The sequence below is a fragment of the Telopea speciosissima genome, chromosome 2, assembly GCF_018873765.1.
Source record: "Telopea speciosissima isolate NSW1024214 ecotype Mountain lineage chromosome 2, Tspe_v1, whole genome shotgun sequence".
Lineage (NCBI taxonomy): Eukaryota > Viridiplantae > Streptophyta > Magnoliopsida > Proteales > Proteaceae > Telopea > Telopea speciosissima.
The window spans coordinates 47,413,195-47,436,448 of NC_057917.1; the positions used below are offsets into that span (position 1 = coordinate 47,413,195).

General features: G+C 39.4%; 1 protein-coding gene, 1 long non-coding RNA gene and 1 pseudogene across 2 annotated transcripts; 1 reads left to right on the forward strand and 2 right to left on the reverse strand.

Annotated features, from left to right (window-relative positions):
- The first annotated feature begins 2,514 nt into the window (after positions 1 to 2,514).
- On the forward strand, positions 2,515 to 4,283 carry LOC122652706 (annotated as a pseudogene).
- Positions 4,284 to 5,289: 1,006 nt separating this feature from the next.
- Positions 5,290 to 13,950, reverse strand: LOC122652884. Its single transcript, XR_006331663.1, has 2 exons — positions 13,759 to 13,950; positions 5,290 to 5,387 (listed from the first exon to the last, which is right to left on the reverse strand). It is a non-coding gene; the product is annotated as an uncharacterized LOC122652884 (long non-coding RNA).
- Positions 13,951 to 18,964: 5,014 nt separating this feature from the next.
- LOC122650781 (UPF0481 protein At3g47200-like) lies at positions 18,965 to 20,410 on the reverse strand. Its single transcript, XM_043844164.1, has one exon. It carries the CDS (start codon positions 20,408 to 20,410, stop codon positions 18,965 to 18,967), a length of 1,446 nt encoding a protein of 481 aa, XP_043700099.1.
- Positions 20,411 to 23,254: the final 2,844 nt, after the last annotated feature.

The window sequence follows — 23,254 nt, forward strand, 5'->3', positions numbered from 1 at the left end:
GGCCATATATCACGCCTCAACATTGCTTTATCTGTCATGTAAAATTGATGTGGCCTATATTGTCACAGTAGCATGCATTACTCTTATAGCAATTATGAGTGGGAGTTATTTTTCACCAAAAAAAAGAAAAAGGGCTGATGTTTACTGTGCCGCAGCACAGCCTATGAGCTTGCAATTCAGGGGACAGGGTGGTCATTTCACTCACCCCACCCCATGTGTGGCAAAAAAAATAGAGCAAATTACATGCACCCCACCTGTAGTTTGAAACAATATCAAAACACCCCCCTAGTTTCACCTTTTACAAAATACCCCCTAATGGTTCACGGTGTTAGAGAATTGTTAGTTTTGAAAGTAAAAAGACAAATTTACCCTTTATACTTCAGTGACCTATATTAATTACCATTTTACCCTCCATGACCTTTTTCTCCCCCAAAACAAAAATTCTCTAAATCGATTTAGGGTTTTACCTTCACACCATCTCCGGCGAAGGTTGCAAAGACAATACATCTCCGACGGACATCCCCTGGCCCAGCCACCCTCCAGCGAAGGTTAGTTTCTCCATCTCCTCTCTTTCTCTGTATGTTATTGTGAAATTCAAACACCTGAACCATTAAACCTTCCCTGCTATTCCAGCAACTCACACCTCCGAACAGACAACCCTGTAACCATTCCCACCCCTGCTTTTCATTGTCATTCTCTTTCAACTTGTATAACAGAAATTTGAGGGTTCTTGAAGAATTCTTCCCAATATTCTTCAAGAACCTTGCAACCAAAAACAGTTCTCCATTTGATTCAACCAGGTAGCTTATATACCCATCACCGCAATCGATTGAGTCGTCGTTATGATAAAGGTCATATTATGGTGACGCACCGCCACCCATGAAGGTGTGTTTTTTGAGTATTCATATCAAAAACCCTAACTCTCTTTAACAGACCAAGTGCATAATCTTCTCCACCACCAGAAAATATGATGTCTCCATCATCAAAGGAAAACTTAGATCGGCTCTTTTATGGTCCAATAGACCATGACCTGTCTCTAGATTTACAAAAGAATAGCTCCCTTGATGCTATGTGGGAAACCACCATCCAATCTTTACTGGTCTTAGGATTGGAAGACAAGATCACATTAAGAACAGATTTCAGGGGTTCAAGAATGAAAGGTGGAAGTTGAATTCTGGCTTTTGTGAATGGATTTAATAAGAAACAATGGCCATCCAATGCATCAGAAAACATAAACAACCATCCTTTTGTAGAACCGCGACACAAACTCTTACTAATATGAGGTATTCTTACCTGGTGAATCATATTTTAAGGGATAATGAAAATACTATCTTCTCCATTTTGTGTATCATGGGACGAGAAGAGTAACCATGGTATGAGCTGCCAAATGTCGTCGAAGATAGCCAGAGAGGACAGTGGAGCAGTTTTCGGTTTGGGGATTTATAGAAGTAGCAACACCTTCTTCAATTTCCTCTCTTCAATAGCAAATGATAGCAAGACCGCAAGCACCGACGATGATTTATAGCGACGTAGCTCCACCGGTGATGATTTATAGCGCAGAAGAGACGGTGTTGATTCTCCTCTTCACGATTCGCCAGAGAAGAAAGGGAAGATGGGTTTGGGTGTTATGTCTCATAAGGGTAAAATGGTCCATGGGATAAATTGAAGGGTAATGTAGGGTTTTTCAAAAGTTTAACGACAACTAACAGTTTAAACTTGACGGTAAGGGCTAATTTGTAAGCCTCCTAATTATCCAGGGGGTGCACGTAAAAGGTGAAACTAGGGGGGGTGTTTTGATATTGTTTCAAACTACAGGAGGGGTGCATGTAATTTGCTCAAAAAAAAAGGAAACTAAGGGGATGTTTTGATATTGTTTTGATAAAACTATAGGAGGGGTGCATGTAATTTGCTCAAAAAAAAAAAAAAAAAAAATAGTTATGAAGGTTTACCCCACAAAAAACAAAAAAAAAAAAAAAAAAAATTGGAAGAAAAGGTAGTTTTGAGTCGGAATCGTAACCCCCATTAGGGTTATCAGAAAAAAAAATATTGGTAACCCCCATTAGAGCTTGGACGGTGTTGGAGTGGAAATTGGTGGGGCCATGACCTTGCCTGCGTAAGCTCACCACACACCATTCATGTTATCATTTTCTATACGAAATTCATAGACGTACTACTATATTTATCGACGACGGTGGCCGCAAAAGCTCTAATTTCACTGATCTTTTTCCGGAAGTTCGTCAATTTCTGAACATTCGACTCCTAAGTACAATACGTTAATAGCTCTGCTGCGGTAAGCCTTCTTCTACTCGAAGTCTCGAACCCCTTTTTCTTGAATTCAATTTATAAATGAGGGTTTTAGTTTCAAGTGAAGTTAAGTGTGCTTTCGTATTCTTCTTATCCATATATTAGCAAAATATTCTCCGGTCCAGTTTAAATTGTCGAAGCTTTGCGTCCAATTGCTGATTTCCTGCTCTTTATTGGTGAAACTTTTAGATTCTATCGAGGACCCAGCTCAAGCTGAACTCAGTTGTGAATTTAGCAGAAGCTCGCGAGATTCAGTTCAGAAGGTGGGAATCTCCAAGCCCAGTTAGCGTTTACGTGTAATTCTTGATACCCTCTTCTGATTTTGCGGGATTTTCTAAAATTCATCTCAAATTTCCATGGGTACTCTGTTAAGAGCACACAATAAGCTTGAATTGCTACACCCACTTCATGGGTTTGCAGAAAAACGCAATCTTTTATGCTTTCCAAAGGGTCAACACCAGTTCATATTTGGTTCCAAGAGGTCTCATCAGACGTGGTGGAGGAATGGTTGTGTTAGCGCCCGCAGTGGTTCTGTCTTGGAGCTTGTTCCGGAAACCAGAAAAGAGAATCTTGAGGTTCAGCTCCCCTTGTATGACCCATCAAAGGGTCTGGTTGTGGACCTTGCAGTTGTTGGGGGGAGGCCCCGCAGGACTTGCTGTTGCACAACAGGTCTCTGAGGCTGGCCTCTCCGTTTGTTCAATTGACCCATGTCCAAAATTGATCTGGCCGAACAACTACGGTGTCTGGGTAGACGAGTTTGAAGCCATGGATCTGCTTGATTGCCTCGACACAACCTGGTCTGGTGCCGTTGTGTTCATCGATGACAAGACAAGGAAGTATCTGGATAGACCTTATGGTAGAGTTAATAGGAAGATGCTGAAATCGAAAATGATGCACAAGTGCATAACAAATGGTGTCAAGTTTCATCAAGCCAAGGTTATTAAGGTTATTCATGAGGAATCCAAATCTTTTTTGATCTGCAACGATGGAGTCACAGTTCAGACAACTGTAGTTCTTGATGCCACTGGGTTCTCAAGGTGCCTTGTTCAATATGATAAGCCGTATAACCCTGGGTACCAAGTGGCCTATGGGATCTTAGCAGAGGTGGAAAACCACCCCTTTGATGTGGATAAGATGGTTTTCATGGATTGGAGAGATTCACATCTAACCAACAAGAAAGAATTGAGAGAAAAGAATAGGAGGATCCCCACATTTCTGTATGCAATGCCCTTCTCATCCAAACGGATTTTTCTAGAAGAGACTTCTCTTGTTGCTCGACCTGGAGTTCCAATTGAAGAGATACAGGAAAGGATGGTGGCTAGGTTGAGAGCCTTAGGTATAAAAGTGAAAAGCATTGAAGAAGATGAGAGATGTGTTATTCCAATGGGAGGCCCCCTTCCTGTGCTCCCTCAGCGGGTTGTAGGAATAGGTGGAACTGCAGGTATGGTGCACCCCTCAACTGGTTATATGGTGGCAAGAACTCTTGCAGCCGCTCCAGTAGTTGCAAACTCGATAGTTCAGTACCTTGGCTCTGAGAGAGGGCTTTCAGGAGATGAAATGTCTGCCCAAGTTTGGAAAGATTTGTGGCCCATAGAGAGGAGGAGGCAGAGGGAATTCTTCTGCTTTGGTATGGATGTTTTGCTTAAGCTTGATTTACAAGGCACAAGGAGGTTCTTTGATGCATTTTTTAATCTAGAGCCTCATTACTGGCATGGATTCTTGTCATCTCGATTGTTTCTTCCTGAGCTTCTATATTTTGGGCTTTCTCTATTCTCTCAAGCCTCCAATACTTCTAGGATAGAAATTATGGCTAAGGGCACAGTTCCTTTGGTAAACATGATGGGCAACTTAATACAGGACAGAGACTAGAATGTAAGATTTCCATTTGACATCTAAATTTTACATTCTATAACCAGTACATGTCAATGTAACTACTCAATTTTTATGCAATGTTCTTGTTTGATCTTGTTAAACATCAAGGTAATTTGCTTGAAATATAGTTCTGGTTATTTATGTTACATTACATACATACTATGTAACAATATAGTTATCCTTTTGCTATATTGATATGAAGAATTAGTGGCTGTTAAACTGTAATTGTTGGATATATTTCCAAAGGCTTCTCTTTTATGGTTTGGGAATTTCATTTTATTTTTGGAATTGATTTGGGATTATATGAATAAAACAACACAAACTGTGTATCATGATGGAAAACAAAAGCAAATATCCATGAGAACATTCAGCAGAAATATTTATCTATGATATTATGAATCTAATGTGAATAGGGGTATACAGGTGTCATCTTGATGAGGTTGTGAACATCATGGGGGTCATGCAACATTTGTGAGAAACAGAATGCAATTTATCAATTTCTGCAACTGAACCTATCCTTCCCCATTAACTTAGTAGGAAACCTATGCTGCCTGTTGTCAGGCATATTTATTGGAATCCCAATTCTTCTGGCAAGAATAAGTGATTAGGCAGACATACTCATGGAGTACCAAATTTAATGAACTAAATTTGGGTCTCAAGCAGACTGAAGTGAAAAAGTTGATTGCTAAATACGTATAAACTGAGTATTTTGGGGTTGGTCAAAACTAAGGTCAGATCTGTAAATAAAGATTTGATCTTCCATTCTATTTGTCCAACTGGTTAAAAACGAGTTTCAAGCATTAAAGGTCAGGTTTGGATTTGTTGGGACCCTTCTGCTGTGGACATTAAAATGTTCAAATCTTCCCGCCATAAACTGTTTTGTGTGCTCCATTGCTTGGTTGCATGGGAGCAAGTGGAGGCTCATGAGCAAGTCAAGTAGGGGGCGTTAACTAAAGAGGTAGTACGAGATTGCTTCACACCTCGCGGTGCTTACACCTCTCGCTTATTGAAATTCTGTTCAAAAACCTCGTACGAGAACTTGTATAGGGAAAGATTTCCCTGCGGTGCAGAAGTTCTCTCATACCAACTTAGCTTCCCACCGCTGCTATTGGCATAACAACCGGTACACCTTAGGTTGTCCCAACCCAGTCCTCTCGCACTAGGGTGGGCTCCTTGCAATTCTCCCTTTTACACCAACTGTTGATAGGAACCTGTTAGCATTGTTATGGAGTACTTTTTTCCTTTCGTCCAAGCTGGATCTTTTTTCTTTAATATTAGTATAATCCAGCTTGAGGGGGAGTGTTAGAATATATGTACTCCAGAATACCGTGGGGGTATTCTGGTCCTTTTGCGGTATTTTTATATTATTAAGTGTACTTAGCTTATGTCGGCTATGTGGATTTTAGTCCCACATCGCCTAGCTTAGACTATTTGTAATTTCCCCTCTATTATAAATAGAGGGGCTTACCTATCAATATAACAAGCCATTCCATTATTTTATTCCCTCTCTCTGACCCACGGTTCAACCAACATGGTATCAGAGCTGGTCTGATCTAGGTTAGAGAGAAGAAAAAAACCCTATTTCTCCCTACTTCTCCTCCATCGATCTCTCTCTTCTTCTCCCTTTCTCGGTTTTCTCCTTCTCCTGTTCTTCTTCTTCTTCTCAGCTATAAAGGGGCAGCACTAATGAGGTAAACTGAGAATATCGATGACTTAGTTGCTGCCCCCCCTTCCTTTCTATTTTTTTATTAAAAAATCTGCTCGAACCCTGCTGGAGCCACATTTGCGATTTGGAGTTCCCCTTTTCTTTGGAGATCAGATCTCTATCACCTAATGAAAACTGATCCTCCAATTTTGGAGCACCCTATGCAGCCTTTTCCAGCCCTATTCTGCCCTATTCCAAAACCTAACTTCCCTTTTTTCTTTCTCTCCATCTTTTCTTAAGTTTTCCAGCCACAATCCCTAAATCGATCTCACCTTGTTAGGGTTTTTTTGAAAATCCTAACTCCAATCGATTTTGGGGCTTCCCTTGTCAGATGTAGTTAATTTTCAGGGATAATTTCCTACTACTACCAGCCTTAATCGACCTCAGTTTGGCCACTATCTGATGGCTAGATTGTACCTACAACAAAACCTTCTCAACCTGCTATTTTTGGTTACCTGTTAAAACCCTGACTCAAATCGACATTAGGGTTACAGGTTTCAGTTTTTGCTGCCTTTTGGAGGGATGCTTACTCCACCTACAAGGATCACTCGACCTCAGTTTCAGCCTCTTTCCAAGTGTTTGAAGACCCCTAACCCCAATCGATCCTTTTCTTAAGGGTTTTTTCAAAAACCCTGACAAATATCGATTTTAGGGTTAGGGTTGATTGCTGCTATTGGAGTTTTTTGGAGGTGTTTCTACCATCAAGAAGGACATTCTACTTCAACTATTCTTGGCTTGAAGAAGGTCTATTGCACATGATAGCTGCTGCCCTATTTTTCTACAATTTTTTGGTGTTTCTCCCACGTGAAGATCAAGTCTCAATTACCAAGGAGATTGGTTATTCGAACTGGAGATCCATTCCAACAATGGTGGTCAGCATCTATTACCAGAAGACATCACCTTTGACAAGTCATCATCACTTTGTTGAAGCCCCCTTCCCTACAATCGATCTTCCCTTTCAGGGTTTTTTACAAAGCCCTGACTGTAATCGATCTAAGGGTTAGGGCAGTCCACTATTGCTGATTTTTTGAGGAAAGTTTTATAAACATCGGAGGAGTAGTCAGCCCCTATTTCAACATCATTCATCAGTTCTTTTTGGCAAAATTCAGGTTCATTCTTATAGCTCGGTTTCTCCAATTATCAACCTATGTTTCTTACTTGTTCCTAAATGGCTGGCTGCTTCAACTACCTATGGATCTGTCTGGTTATTTATCTTATATTTGTTGGTTATTTTGAGCTTTCATGCCTACCTGACTGGTGTTATTGATTGGCTTCTGTAAGCATGACTGGTTGACATGTTACTGCTGCCTTTATGTGGACTACTGCTGCCCTATTATTGTGACTGAGTTTCCTATTATTGGAGATCGAATTTCTTTCGTTATTGAAGACTCGAATCTACTACCCTGGAGATCAGCTTATTTGGGATTACAACAGTGTGTTCCACGGTTCTTGGTTGCAACTACGAACCTATTCAGTTATGTGAAGCTTTTCTGGTTCATATCTGGCTCACCTAGGAGCTTGAATCCTAGCATGGTTACTAATTCAGATCTGATCCAATTTGTGTGGAAGCTTCTACAATCCATTGCTGTCTAGATATCTTCGTTCGTATTGTTTAGCATGTGGGAGTTTATACCTTGGAGTTTTTGCACACTTGTTCCTCCTTGTTTGAAGTTTGATCAAGCCTTGAAGAATGGAGCCTTTCCTTACTTCAAATCAGATTTGTATCCTTGTCAGATTTGAATATTGGAGTAAGGAGTTTCTCCCCTGCAAGAGTTTCCATAAAAAGTGTTTGTTTGATCTTTTGAAGATGGTTGGAGATTTATATGTTGCATTACTTCCTCCATACTTCATTATCCCACTGTTTTTTTCTTCACCACCTCCCAAACCATACCTTTGGCATAGCCCATAACCACCTTGGAAGTTAATGGTATTCTTTTCATTGCCATTTCTTCTTTTTCCATTACCCTTGGCAGCTTTTGGAAAATTTTGGAATATTATGTTTTGCCCTATATCTTACATCATCCCTGTTATGTCCACGTGTATTACACGTGAGGGGGGGATTATATACAGTATACCTACAGCCATTGCAGAAAGCAGAACTTGTAGGAACACTTGGTGCAAAACATAAAAGGTCAGAGGTTTCACCATTGCCAATGGGTATCTACTTTGTTATTGGGTTTAGTTTGCCGCAAGGGGGAGGTTGGCCTTAAAATTTTGAAGATGTTTGGTTATTGCCTGCCTATATGAGGTTCTACAGTTGGGTTGTTTTTTCGCTGCTTGCTCTTTACTGCTGCCTGATACATCTGCTCGCTACGCTAGTCACTTATCTTCAAGATTATCAGTCCGAGATTCATCACTGGACAGCTGCTGAAGATTGGTGAAAGTTTACTGATCAAGTCTGCCCAAGTTTTGAAGATCTAATTTTACAAGTTCTTGAAGGTTTATTTGGGAGCTGCGTTCATCTTGAAGCTGGATTCTGCTACACCTTATCTTTTCCCATTTTATTCAAGTTGGACATTAGTACCTTGTATGCGCCAACTTGAGGGGGAGTGTTAGCATTGTTATGGAGTACTTTTTCCCAAGGATTTAAGTCTCGGTGCGTATCGTATCGTCTCGGCCGATACGTCTCGGTATCGGTCGTGGTCGATACGATACAGGCCGAGACGTATCTTTTTTTTTTTTTAAATGTAAATTGTCGATCAGATCGAGACGTATCGACCGAGACGTACCGATACGATACGATACGATCGATACGTATCGATACAGCCGAGAGTTTTTAAAAAAAATTATTTTATTATATTTAAAAAACGATATGTATCGCGACCGATACATACCGATACATATCGAGACGACTCGATACGTCTCGGTATGTATCGTTAACTTAAAAAACACATGGCCATTTCATCATTTTCACCCAAAACTCGATTTCTAGCAGTCCAGGCGGAAAAAAGGTCTTCCCAGCTTTGAGAAACCCTTCTAAAAACACATTTAAACTTGCTTTTTGGGTAAGATTTCTTGAGGGCTTTCAATTCTTTGCCAAAAACGAACTTAGAGGAGCTGAAATCACATCATTTGGTGGATCTAACAGCCTACATTCGAATTCAAAAGCTGTTCTTGAAGGGTTAGGTAAGTTTTTTGAAAAAAACTTGAATCTTTTGCTTTAATCTTTGATTATTGGTATGTTTTTTGGTATGAATCAAAGAGAATATGTTAAACAAACATAGAAATTGCATTCTTTGTATGTATTTACAAAGATTTGGTTTCAAATCCATGTTTCTTTGACCATTTTTACCCAAAACCGAAAATTCCTTCTTTAAAATGAAAATTTTTTTTTTTTTCTTCTTAACTTTAAAACAAATGGTAATGTTTATAAGATATGGAGTACATTATGTATAGATGTATGACATCCCAAGAAGATTATACATTTACCCTAAAATCTGTATTTTTTTTTTTTGTGGGTATTTTCTGAATTTATAAAATACTTAAAAAAATGTAAAAAATCTGATTTTTCCATCTATACTCTTTCATTATAGTTTGATAAAATGTATAATTGGCTGAAATAGAATCAAAGACTTAGATTCATATATGTAGTACATTATGTCATTTTTTTTAATTATTTAAAAAATTAAATAATGTGTAACTAGTTGTAGAAAATATAAAAATGTTTAAATATTGTTTATGGCAACTTTGCTAGGTAGTAAATAAAAGAAGATGATGCAATGCATGACATGCATCATAATGTGTGTCTATACTTGTATAGTTGTATAAATAATAAATTATTGATGTGTGGATTTGAATATTGTTTAATATATATCTTATATAGTTATCTACTTTTGTTTGGTATTTAGGACGATGCCGCGACAACAAAACATTGGGTGGTCTTATTGTACCAAAATAAACAATAATAGATTGCATACACAGTGCAACTTCTGTGACACCCAACATCTTGGAGGTTGGGTAACTCGCAAAAAGAGCACATGGCAGGAGGATATGGAAATGTTTCCAAGTGTACACGATGCCGTAGAGTTAAGCAGGCAATGCAAAAACACCTTAGAGATTCCAAAAAAATCCAAGCAAGCACATGATGATGTTGATGCATTGGTGAAAAATTTGATGGAAGATTTTGAAGATTATGAAGGATCGGATATGGAAGCGCGGAGGACCCGAGTTGGCATTGGCGATGAAACAATCAAGACATGAAGCAAAAGAGCAACAATGGAGAGCGAGCAATTGATTAGAAGTCAATCAACTCGACCCGCCAGGGCCCTGTAGATATTGGTGTTGGCTCCTCTTGTCGTCCATCTCTAAGTAAGGGTAAGCAGCCTGTTGGCCTTAGTAGAGCAACCAGTGTGAAGGGATGTTTGACCGGTTTACAAAGAGTGGTAAGGGTAAGAGAAAAAAAGAGCCCAGATATCGAGACATGGATCCTAATGTCTATAGAGCAAGGGATGCTAGCCAACAGAGGATTGAAGAAAGCTTTCAACCCAAAACACTTAGTAAAAGGATAGGCGAACAATCTCCGGATGGTTCCACAGTTCTATGATTCCACCACATAAGGCCAAAGATCCCCACTTCAAGGCCATGGTAAAGGAGATTCAGCGGTGTGGGAAAAATGTTAAGCCACCCACACCTCATGAGATTGCTGGGCCTTACTTGGATGATATTGTCCAAGAGGTGCATGAGTATGTAGAGAGGTTCAAGGAGAAGTGGCCACTATATGGAGTGACCATCATGTGTGATGGATGGAGTGGACCAACAAGATTATCCATCATCAATTTTCTTATCTACTGTGATGGAAGGACGATCTTCCACAAGTTGGTCAATGCATCTAGTGAAATCAAAGACGCTAACTACTTGTACAAGTTAATGGATGAAGTTGTGGAGGACATAGGAGAAGAAAATGTTGTCCAAGTAGTAACTGACAATGCAGCAAATTTCAAGAAAGCTGGTCAGTTGCTTATGTTAAAGAGGCAACATTTATTTTGGACACCATGTGCAGCTCATTGCATAGATTTGATGTTTAAGGACATAGGAGAATTGCCCAAGGTCCAAAAGTTGATTGGTAATGCAAGGAAAATCACCAACTTTATTTACAACCATAGTTGGGTTTTGGCATTGATGAGGAGTTATACATAAGGGGATTTAGTGAGGCCTGCAACAACAAGATTTGCAACAAATTACATTGCAATTGATAGCCTCATTTCCCGAAAGCATGGGCTGCTACAGATGTTCACCTCTACTGAGTGGTTGACTAGTAATTATGCAAGGTCTGAAATTGGGAGATTTGTTTAAGATCTTGTTACCTCCTCAAATTTTTGGGCTGCAATGGGCCGACTTTATAATGTTATGATGCCACTCTTTTGTCTGCTTCGAGAGGTTGATGGGGATAAAGAGCAGACCATGGGTAAGATGGTAGATGCCATAGGATGTGTGAAGAGAAAAATACATGGGAATAATCCAACATCAAACAAGAAGTATTTGAAGATTATATCCGATCGATGGGAAAATATGTTGGTTCAAGATGTTCATTGGGCAGGTAATCTTATAAGTATATGATTTTGGTTTCATTTTAAACACTTAGTAGTTAGTAAGTTACTATTTATTTATTTATTATTAGAATTTCTAGGTTTCTAACCATCCATTACAAACCATGTGCAGCATATTATTTGAATCCGGATATCCAATACTCCAATGATATAGGGTGTAGATCGGATCTATTGCGTGCCCTAAGGAATGTTGTGAACAGAATGGAGCCAGATGTAGCGAAGGCCACACTTGCCATGGATGAGGTTAGAACTAAATTAGTTGTATAAATGATTGAAACCAAGAATAGAGTGATTGGTGGAAGTGGAACTAATATATATATTTTTTTAATACCTCTCTAGGCTAAGTATTTTCGGGAGGCCACTCGTGGTTTTGCTGATAGAATGGCTATCCATGCTAGGAGCACACAACGCCCAGGTAAGTTAGGTTTACCTAATTTATTATATCATTTAAAATTTGTTTTAAGGTTTTGTCTTTTAATATTTCATTTATTATTGTGCGGTGATTGGTGGCTCAATTATGGGGTACTAGTGCTCCACACTTAACCCGAATTGCAATTCGAGTATTATCCCCGACGGCATCCTCTAGTGGCTGCGAACGTAATCGGAGTACATTCGGGTTGATACACACCAAACCCCGGAATCGTCTCGCTTATTCAAAGTTGGAGAAGCTAGTGTATGTCCATTACAACATGAAGTGAAGCTTAAATATTTAGAGCTGGAAAGAGAAGGAGATGATGTAGATGTCAACCCAATCGACATCAACCACCTACTTGACGATGAAGATCCATTTAGAGCATGGATAGAAGATACCGATAAGGTATTGGTGATGGATCAATTAAGTGAGGATCGCCAGACAACCAAACCTGATCCAGTGATAGAGAGCATCATTCAACAGATGGATGAGGATGCAACACAGCCACCATCACAAGATCCTTGTCTTAATGTTGAAGAAAATGAAAGTAGCTCTGAAGAAGGTTTAGTCAGGAGGACGAGGTCAGGTCATCCGTATGGAGGAACTCAACAACATGTTGATGATGAGGATGAAGACGACGATGGTGATGGTGATGGTGATGGTGGTGGTGGTTCTGTTGCTGCTGCTGCTGATGATGATGATGATGATGATGATGATGATGATGACGATGATGATGATGGTAGTGGTGGTGGTGGCCATGGTGCTGGAGGTAGTGGTGGTGGCCATGAGGCTTCACAACATCGTGCTGGGGTTCAGTTCACATGTGAGGCAGGATACACACATACTACCCAAGATATGGATCATGGTGCTGAGCCTGCTGGCCATAAGACTTACTCGCGGAAGCCGCATAAGGGCAAGTCTGCCAAGCGCTCCCACAATCCATATGATAGTGATATGCTTATGAGTGGCATGGAGTCACTTAGCATTAGTTCGATTATCTTGGTGCTTCATCAGGCCATGGGCATTATGCATCAGGTTCTTCTTCAGGCTATGGACATGGGGCTTCTGTAGGGTATGGAAGTTATGGATACGGAGAGAATCAAGCACAAGCACAACCTAGTGCTGTCGTGACATTAGCCACTCCAGAGCAGTACACACGATTCTACTATGAGTGGGAGAGTCACTACCATCGAGTATTTTGACTGGGCTCGTGATTGTGCTTATGTTCGGACAAGACACAACATCATCCTAGTCGGTCCTATTGTTAAAGACCCTTACAGACATGACTTTGATCCACCCCGACATTCTTCATGGCAATAGAGTGACTCTATATGTAAAGAATTTCATCATTTAATCTTTTATAACAATTTCAAAGTGCTGCACTTGTCTGGTTATTGATTATTCACAATTCTTAGTATATATGCATGATATATGACACAAATTGCTTGTTTATATTGTTTTTTGTGTCCAAAAGTGTATTTTCATGTGTATTTTGATCATTTTCATGCGTTTCTGCACCGATCGATACGTATCCCCGATACGATACGATACGATACGATACGTCTCTTAAAATCGCCTGACCGATACGATACCCGATACCGAGACTTAAATCCTTGCTTTTTCCCTTTAGTCCAAGCTGGATATTCTTTCTTTAATATTAGTATTATCCAGCTTGAGGGGGAGTGTTAGAATATATGTACTCCAGAATACCGTGGGGATATTCTGGTCCTTTTGGGGTATTTTTATGTTATGAAGTATACTTAGCTTATGTCGGCTATGTGGGTTTTAGTCCCACATCGCCTAGCTTAGACTATTTGTAATTTCCCCTCTATTATAAATAGAGGGGCTTACCTATCAATATAACAAGCCATTCCATTATTTTATTCCCTCTCTCTGACCCACGGTTCAGCCAACAGAACCGAACTGTCTCACAATTTTCTAAACCCAACTCACGTACCGCTTGAATCAGTGAACAACCGAACCCTTGGGACCTTCTTCATCCCCATGATGAGTCAACATCAAGGTGCCAAACGACTCCATCGATAAGAGCTCTTGGGAGTCATCAGCCTCTTATCCCCGGCGTAGCTTTGATGAATTGAGCAAGAGCTCATTGGCTCTGTAGGTTTCCAAACTTATGGTTTTGAAGACCTTTAAGATGTCAAATTGGCAAAGCAATATATAATTTGTTCATACCAGTGGTTGCATTGTGCAAGTTATGCAATTTTCATTATGGTAAAAGTCCAGACAGAAAATTCAATACATTAACCAGTTGCATTGAGTATAAATTAATTATTTATATCTCTATGAATTTTTATATAAAAATATCTGACTCATGCTACAAAACACAATTTCGTTGATGCTTTGTAAGTATGAACATCAATGCTGAATAGTGTAAGGTCTTTTCTCAGAATGTGTAATTGAAATGATATTTGCTCTCTAAATAGGAAAACAAAGAAAACAAATCTCATTGGGATAAGCCAAAGTGCAGCACTAGAGCTTCCACTGTTTATGGCTTAAATTTATATATTAATGCACCCAATAGGGAAGGGAAAGAAATGGGATGCTGCACTCTATGCCTAGAAATCCGTGTGAAACAGATTTAATATCGGGCAGAGGAGAAAAGGTTTTCTATGGTTCATTAGTTATAGGAGAAGCACACACAAACACATGCATATGAACACACCCAGACCCCCTCCCCCCCAAAACCCAGTCTTTAAGGTATTTCTATCCTTGTGTGAAGATTGTAAAGATGGTGAAAATGGAAATGGAGAATTGATAAGAGTTGCAGGGACAATCAACTTGCGACTACTACTCTCGAGGGAAGACTAAAGTTGGTCTGAATGACACTGAGGATGATAACAAGGGACACAGCATTACTGAAACCATTATCCAGGGGCTCTTCAAATGTGCTGTGACACAGGTCATCCATCCAGTTCCTCAATTTGTTCTTGTAATACTTGTCAATGCTGCACCTTGACTTCAAGATACTGGTGTACCAAGTCAGTTGTCCAGTCATTGAAGAGATTGACCAATTGTTCGGTGATCCCAAGGGTGCCTGATTAGTATGCCCCTTTGAGTGCAACTCTTTCAGTACTTCATCAGCACTATCAAGGAAATCTAGGACATAGACAAGGAGGTGATCGTATGGTCATCAGGAGCATATCTTGTACACCACCAGGTCCAGGTACTTTGTCTAATTGGTTGAGTCATGCATGGATGTCTATTCAAGGAAGTGACCAACCAATATCGTCAGGTAAACGTGGTCTGGTAAATTTGAAAAGGGCATCCTTTAAGCTACATGTGTGACTCATCCACTTGAACTGAATCTCCACTGCTTTAATCCTTGACTGAATGAAATGGGTGGTAATCATCTTTTTTTTTTGGGTGGGGATGATGCACTAGCTATAGCAACTTCAGAGAGTTCATGCACTGAGGAGTTAGGCCGTGAGAAAATCAAGGAGATTAAGGTGGTGATGTTCCTTCAGAAAACAGGGCCCTTGGTTTACACTATTTGTAGAATTGAATGCAACCCAAGAGGGGGATGAATTGGGTTGTGACCAAATTAAACAAAAAATAACAAACAAATCACATACCCAAAATTATTCTTAACATCGCATAATAGCATACGATAGAAAACAAATAAGAAACAAGTAAAGAGAGTGTCCTGGAGGATGTTACTAATTGCTTAATGTAGACTAAGTGCAAGGGAGAGATAGAAAGAGAGAGACAATCAAGCACACAACAATTTAGAGTGGTTCAGACCAATTGTCCTACGTCCACGACCTTAATCACAGATCAAAGATTTCTCTACTAACCAATTCTTTTCCCAGACAAGAATCAAGCCCTTACACCAACTCAATCACTCTTTCAAATTGAGCATCTAGGCCACCCTTGGTCAAGGATTTCCTTCAAACCACACAGGCTTCCTTTTACAGCAAATATGGCTTCTTCTTTCAAGCCTGATACTATAACACCCTTAAGTACATTGTGATCAAAACAAGGTGGTCTTCTTCTTTTAAATTGAACACGTTGCAGCTCTTGTTCTTCAACCCTTTCTTAAGATGATGTAGCACTTGAACACAGTCACACAGCAGCAGCTTTTTCAAAATGATGTACACAATGAAGTTCAACAGCTCTTCTAAAGATGATGATAGAATGATGCTTGTACTAGTTGATTGTTGTTGTATTCTCCTTTATTGAGCAATACTTGACATCAAATGACTCCCCTATATATAGGCAACAAACTAATTGTTAAGCTAGCCGTTAGAGTCGAGCTCAGTTTCTCTTTGAACATTTGAACTCCATTTTCTTTTCCAAGAGAAACTAGCTGTTGGAGAACCACTTATACTTAAAAAATGGTTAGAAGTATTAATTTATTTAGTCTCCAATGTTCAACTTATAAATTCCAAGAAAAACTAGCTATTGGAGCTCAACATCTGTGAAGATGTTTAAGAGTTCCACTCAAGTGGTTATTAAAAATGAGCCAAATTCCTGTTAACTTCTTAACCACTCGGTAATTATTACTATCACATGGAAGACCGCATGACAGCCACGAAAGACTGCGGCTGCAAGGACTCAAGACTGTCACTCTTTGACACAGATGGATGTTGATTATAGAAGACCGCGAGATTGTCCCTCTGAGAAGACTTAGTTTCAATCACACTCAGATATGCACAAAAGATTGCACGAAAGACCGTGATGGTCGGCTGTGGACACAAAACTTTAAACCTTGGTTGTCCGTGAGTTGTGACAGAGAGTATTTTTGGTCTGCTAATTAAGCTTGGTCATCTGTCCCTGTCTACGGATTACCGTGGACAGTAAACTTAGATAACTCTCTAAGTCAGACCACCTAGTTTTCTTGGTTTTTTCATTTACATAATTTTTTATGCAACTATTTTGGGCTTTTTACATCTTGTTGATCAAATACATTAGGATTATAAATATATGCCAATACAAATCAAATCCTAATTTTGTGCTTACAAGAATCCTTCAACTTGATGTTTGCTTTCAGCTCCTTTATCTTTCAAGCAACAAAAGACTGTCCCCTGTACGTAGAAGACCGTCTCCACCAGTTCTTCATCAGTTAACATGTCTTGTTCTTTCTTCAACTGTACCTCTTCAGTAGCTTGGGTATCATTAATCTCTTAGCACATTAGCACACATGTTAGTACACCCAAACACACATCACACAATGGTTTTCATATCTAAAACACATAATATATAAATGTAACCTTCTAGGTCCAACATTGTTTGATGAATTTGATAACCGTTTATTTCCATGTTTCTCTAGGGAATTTCAAGCTCATCAATTGTTTGAATTTTTAAATCATTTAATAGATGATTCAAAATATTGGAGGGTTATGTCTTTCCTAAAAGACACCTAAATGACCAATAGGTGTGTCTACTAGAAGATATGTTTGAATGGTCAACAAACATATCTTGTGGGAACAGACACGTTGTTTGGGCATGTCTTTTTGAGACACCCCTTGGAGGTGTTTCTTACTCTCCTATATATAGAGAGGATGCTAAACCCATTTCTCCAACAGTTTTAGACAATCTCAATTTCTATTTTGTTTGGCCAATTGAGCACAACTATGAAGTATCCCAATGTGACCCAATAAGCGAGTGCAACGATTATTAGAGGGGTCTGTGGGGTTGTATTATCTTGGAGGATGATTTGCAAGAACCCGGTTTGCACCGTATGGGCGTTTACAGTCTTAAGGAAAGTGTCTAGTGGCACGACTCAGCCCCACTGTTTCCTTACAATTCTTCTTATATTTTCAGGTTCATAATGCCGTGTCTAGTGCTTATATTTGCCGATGTCAATCGTAGATTGTCTATGGTTCAGAAACATTTTTATTCCCCTTGTCATATTCTGGAATATTTCCAACATCAATGCCTCGAGAACTATAAATGGAAGTTGGTTCTCCACAAGAACATGTCCTTTAACATGAATGCTAGCTATATTGTGACTCTTCATTGTTATGCCTATTATGCACAATGCTATCAATGCAATGGGTAATGAAGCAACCATCTAAGAAATCATCAATGTGAATTTTGTTGGATTTTTTGACATTTGATGTATGTTCATCAAACCCAATTTAATTGGATTAAATTAATTAATCACTTTTTTATTATGTGCTTGTTATAATTGTTATATGTGAGCAACAGTCCAATAGTACCGTTACTTGTTCTCAACTATGGACAGACTTGGGCACTATGTTCTAGGGTTGCCATATTGTATATATATTTCCCTAATAGGAAATGATTAGAAATATAAATACAGGCACTTTAATGTGTTGAATACTAATCCATTGATTGCAAATTATGTTGCAAATATTTTAGCTTCATTGAATGAATCGGGAACGAGATCAGGCTCTATTGATTTCGATTCAAATAATCTCGAAATTCACAAGGAACGGTCGGATTCAGTACACTTGGAATCGGGGTTATTTGGAACTAACCCTGGCTGATTCTGAGTTAAATTGATCGATTCCCTTTGATTTTTTGAACAATGCTCCCTGTAAGTATTTATTTTGTTCTGTTTTAATAGAATTGTTAAGGGCTGCCCAGGGTGCTGAGTTGGGGGGTATGAATTAAAAAGATCTGCAAATTCAGCCTATGGAAATAAAATAGTACTTCCATTTGGTTCATTCTGGATCATTGAAGCCTAAAACAAACTTGCCTCGTCCACTTAACCAATTAAAACTACACCATATGAATTAAAATCTCCACCTTTATTTAGTTCAAATTCTAAATACAATGTGAATAACTGAGTATTTATCGTCATTATGAAACTGAAACTGCAAACCAAAGTGATGCATACTGATATTTGTTATTAACCACAACATAGGGGGACTGACTCCACAAGCAATAAATAGCATAAGATCAATAACCGGCATGAAAGAAATAATAATTCAGTGAAACTCACTATGCTCACACACTATATATGACTGGCAAAACAGAAGAAGACAGAAACCTTGATCAGCTTTAAACTCAAAGCACACACATTAATCCACACAGTAACTCTGAGTAAAACAGAGATGCAGTTCCAAGGGGCTGGTGAAGAAAGTAGTTCCAAGTATTTGTAGTATGTTTGTTGCTTGCATGCAGCATGAGTTAGCATCAGCTGTAATGAATTTTCCTCGAAGATTTTGGAGTTCTCCGATTCTCATTGCTTCCTCCTCTTGGGAATACAGCAAAGTAAGCCTGCGCAAAGGTGAGAATGATAATTACTGCTGCAATAATGGACGCAACTGCGGTCAAGGGGCTACTGAAATGTGTGCTCCTAATTTCACATGCCCATTTAAACCTCTTGGACGTGTAGCAATCCTCAATTTGGTCCATAACAGTAGTATATTTACTTGGGCTTGGCACCAATTTCATTGCCAATTCATTGAAGAGATCAGCCACTTCTTGGTCGCTGCCAAGGAGATTGATGAGTATTTGCTTTGACCGCAGCTTTTTCACATCTTCAGCATGATCAATGAGTGCATCCAGGAAACAAATGTATGAAGTGACTATAGAGTCGTCAGTTGGGCCATTAGGGCATGCTTCATATGCTACCAAGTTCAACAATTTGGCTTTGGCTAAGTCATCAATAACAAGTTGAGGAAGAAACAAGTCTGCATAACAGCGATGAACTTTTAATTCAACATCTTTTAACCTTCCACTTTCACTTTGCTTGAACTTGATCCCTCCTGTTTTTAGCTCAATGGCCGAACGGAACGTATGCCGCATTTTTCGAAATTCAATCTTTTCTCCACCAGCAGCGAGCACCTTGTGGAGTAGGTGAAGGAGGTGAGGATGTCTATCATTTATCTTGAAAGATGTCAAGTGGCTGGCGCCGTCGAGGTTAAGTTGACTATTTGTTACAAATTTTTGGATGCAATCTTCCCAGTCACTTATGCTGCCTTTGAAGTACATTAAGGCCTGAAGAACTAGAAAGGGCAGTTGGTTCTCCAGCAAGAACAAGTCCCCTAAAACGAAGGCTAGGTGATGAGTCCTCAGCTTCGTTTCATTGAGCTTATTCTTACCCAGACACCAAATGATATGAAGAATGAAACAACCGTCCAGGAACATCATGCGCATGAATTTATCATCGTCGTTGTTGTTGTTGTCGTCGTCGACGTCATAACACAACCTTGCATTGCGAGCCACTTCCTCAAACCAATCTAATTTTTCAATGTCTTTGTCGATGAACTCCTTTGCTATTGAAGCCTTGAGCTTCTCCTCTTCTTCGAGCTCTTTTTTCCCATGGTGGTAAGGACCAATAGAGACCATCATGGGATCAAAGCAGCCTTTGTGTTTGTCAATGCCATGCAGGAATGATGGAACCTTATGTATATGCTCCTTTGTTTCAAATTGATGGGTTTCTAGCTCAATTAGTATCGGCAGCAGCCACTTTGGAGGTCTCTCCATGACCACAGTAGATCTTTCACGCTCATCAACTATAATGGCAGGTGCGGTACTACTACTGCCTCTGCTAGCTTCATTTGGATTTTCCATGATAACCTTTCTTTTCTCTGACCTCTCAATGCTAATAGAAGCTCTTGCATTCATGCTAGCCATTATTCAAACACACAACAAAAGAAACAGTTAATTTCATAGTTGCAATAGTACATTTACATTTGCATTTTATACGATCAGTGGAAGTAGAATGATCCGTCCTTTGCTCAAATTTCAAGCTTGGTATTGCATAGAAATTCCTTTAGTGTGTGTGTGTGTGTGTCACTACTTTTCCTCTTTGTTGAACATATTTTTCTCTTACCTCGACGGATGAAAGTGGGTTAGTTCCAAGGAGAGGAAAGTATAAGAACCTTCCAGATGGGTATCAAGGTCTGTAGTGTTCATGGCTCCTCAAACTTTAACCATCAGGAGATTCATGAGTTGCTTGACCAGGAATCGACATTTCTCTCTTTCTGAGACAGACTTGAAGTGGAATATGCAAGGAATCCCTTTCCTTATATTGGGGAGGTCCTTGATAGGGGTGGTCTTCCTTAGTTTCCCTTCTTGGGGTGAGTTGTATATCTTGGTTTTTTTGGTTGTTTTTATAGTTTTCTCTTTCTTTTAATAAAGTGATTTACCTATCCCCCCCCCAAAAAAAAAAAAAAATCCCTGCTTTCCTGATGACTGTCGTTATCTCAAAGCTTGAAACTGCTTTTCTCATGCATGGTAGGGCTGCAAGGGGCTGTAAAGAGAGGGTGGGCTTGGTGCAACAGTAAGGTTGCCCCATTGTGACCAAGAGGTCACGGGTTTGAGTCTGAAATAGCCTCTCTACGAAAGCAGCAGAGGTAATGCTGCGTAGATTATGACCCTTCCCAGACCCCGTAGTACCGGGAGCCTCGTGCACTGGGTGAGCCCTATTGGTGGGGCTGTAAAGCATTCAGTTTTTACATGTTGAATCAATTATGTTCATAGGCATGAGAAAAAGTCTGGAATTAGATGATCTTTGTATCAAGTTATTAACCAGCATTCCGACACGAGATATATTCTCTTTTTTTTTTATTTTTTTATCTTTTCCCTACCAACACTCTGCTTTAATCTTCTTAAACAGGAAAAGAGAGAAACCCAGTTGAGTATTATCTCAGTTACTTGGAGTTCAATGCACATTTTGAACTGTTTGGCTACATTCTTTTTTGGTTCTTTCGCTACCAATACTCTGCTTTAATCTTCCTAAACAGGAAAAGAGAGAAACCCAGCTGCGTATTGTCTCAGTTATTTGGAGATCACTGCACATATTGAACTTTTTTGGCTTCGTTCCCTTCTTTTTCTCTTATGCTGCTTTTGTTTCCCTCCCATCCCTCAAATATTTTATGAGTTATATTCAAAATCAACACAAATTGAGTAAAGATGTTTTCTCAAAAGTGTGGTGGTATCTTAATCCTTGGTCCATTTGGGACCCATGGGGGACTCAATCCCATTACAGAGTTGGATTCTTTCCTTCACTCAATCATATTCAAAGTGTTTATTGATCATGTACAACAAAAATCATGTCAAGAACTCAAGACTCAAATGGAAGGAAAAAATTATAAATAATAGGGAAATTTATGTCTACCACCCCTTTGTTTTCAAAGAATTATGTCTACCACCCCTGGGATTTAAAAAATTATGCCTGTACCCTTGAGTACTAACTCTGTTAGTTTTAGAAGAAACTGACAATTTCGCCCTTTCTTATAGTTAAATAAACCCACCCCACCCCACCCCACCCTTGTAACGACGACCTTCCATTATTGCGCCAACGACCGCCTATTGCTTTGGTGGATGTTGCGGGCATTTCCAAGGACTTCCTCGCTTCATCTATTTTTTTTTCTTTCTCCTCTCTTCTTTGTTCTGTCCATCTCCTCCTTATAAATATAGTGATTGTTGGAGATCAAGTCCATCTCTGGACCTCACTCTCAATCTTATTCAAAAATCATCCAGACCCAAATCCAAAACCACAACGACAACAAAAACAACAACAACAACCAGAGCATACAACAGAAGGCTTCAACCAAGTAATTGATGATGAAAGGATTTGAAACTGAGGGGTTGGTGGTAGGAGAAGCAATTGAAGAGAAACAAGAAAATGACAAATTAGTAATTATGGAAGGCGTGTAGTAGAAATTAGAAAGGAAGAGGTTAGACCGAAACAATAGTTCGTATATGAAATCCAATTTCAGATACTCTATCCAACTCTAATGCTAATCGTTGATTCAAAAGCCGAAAACCTAACCTTAAACCTGAACCAATCATTTCAAGGATTGTGGCGTGATAAATCAAACCTTAGTATTTGATTGTAAGTAAATTTTTGAGGAAAAAATCTGAATACATAATGGATTAAATCAGGACGGGTAAACCTTTCTTGTTTGTAGCAAAAACATGTGCAAAGCTCTCGAATCTCAACTACGAAATAATTCATACTCATTTTGTGAAATCCCTCTTTTGGTCTGATATATCGTCCAAACAGTCATGGTAAATATGTGGGCACCATTATATAGAGATCGTTCTTTACCATCTCTCCTTCGGTCACCTCTGCAACACACCACAGACATAGAGATGAAGGGAAAGAGAGAGAGAGAACGTGCTTGCAGAGACCGTCGAGAAGCTCTCTGTGTTCAGCGATGGGGATGGCAATGGTGAGCTCTGTGTTCGGCTTTCCTTTTTGAGACAATGGGGTTTCAAACAAATGAGGGTAAATATGTAAAAACACCTTCATTAAGGGTATTATGGGTATTTAGTTAATATTTGGGGATGAGTTCATTACTTAACTGTTCTCATCTAACGGTAAGGGTACATTTGTAAGAATCTTTTAAAATACAGGGGAAAGAGATAACAATCGTACAAAACTGCACACGGGGAAGGATGCCCAGCGATCCTGATCCTGTTTGAAGAAATAAAGCATCTGGGTATGGAGTGCAAGAGAAGTTATCACAT

What these genes read in the sequence shown, in the direction of transcription:
- LOC122650781 (XM_043844164.1), bottom strand. Translation starts at nt 20,410, where the DNA reads ATGGCTAGCATGAATGCAAGAGCTTCTATTAGCATTGAGAGGTCAGAG.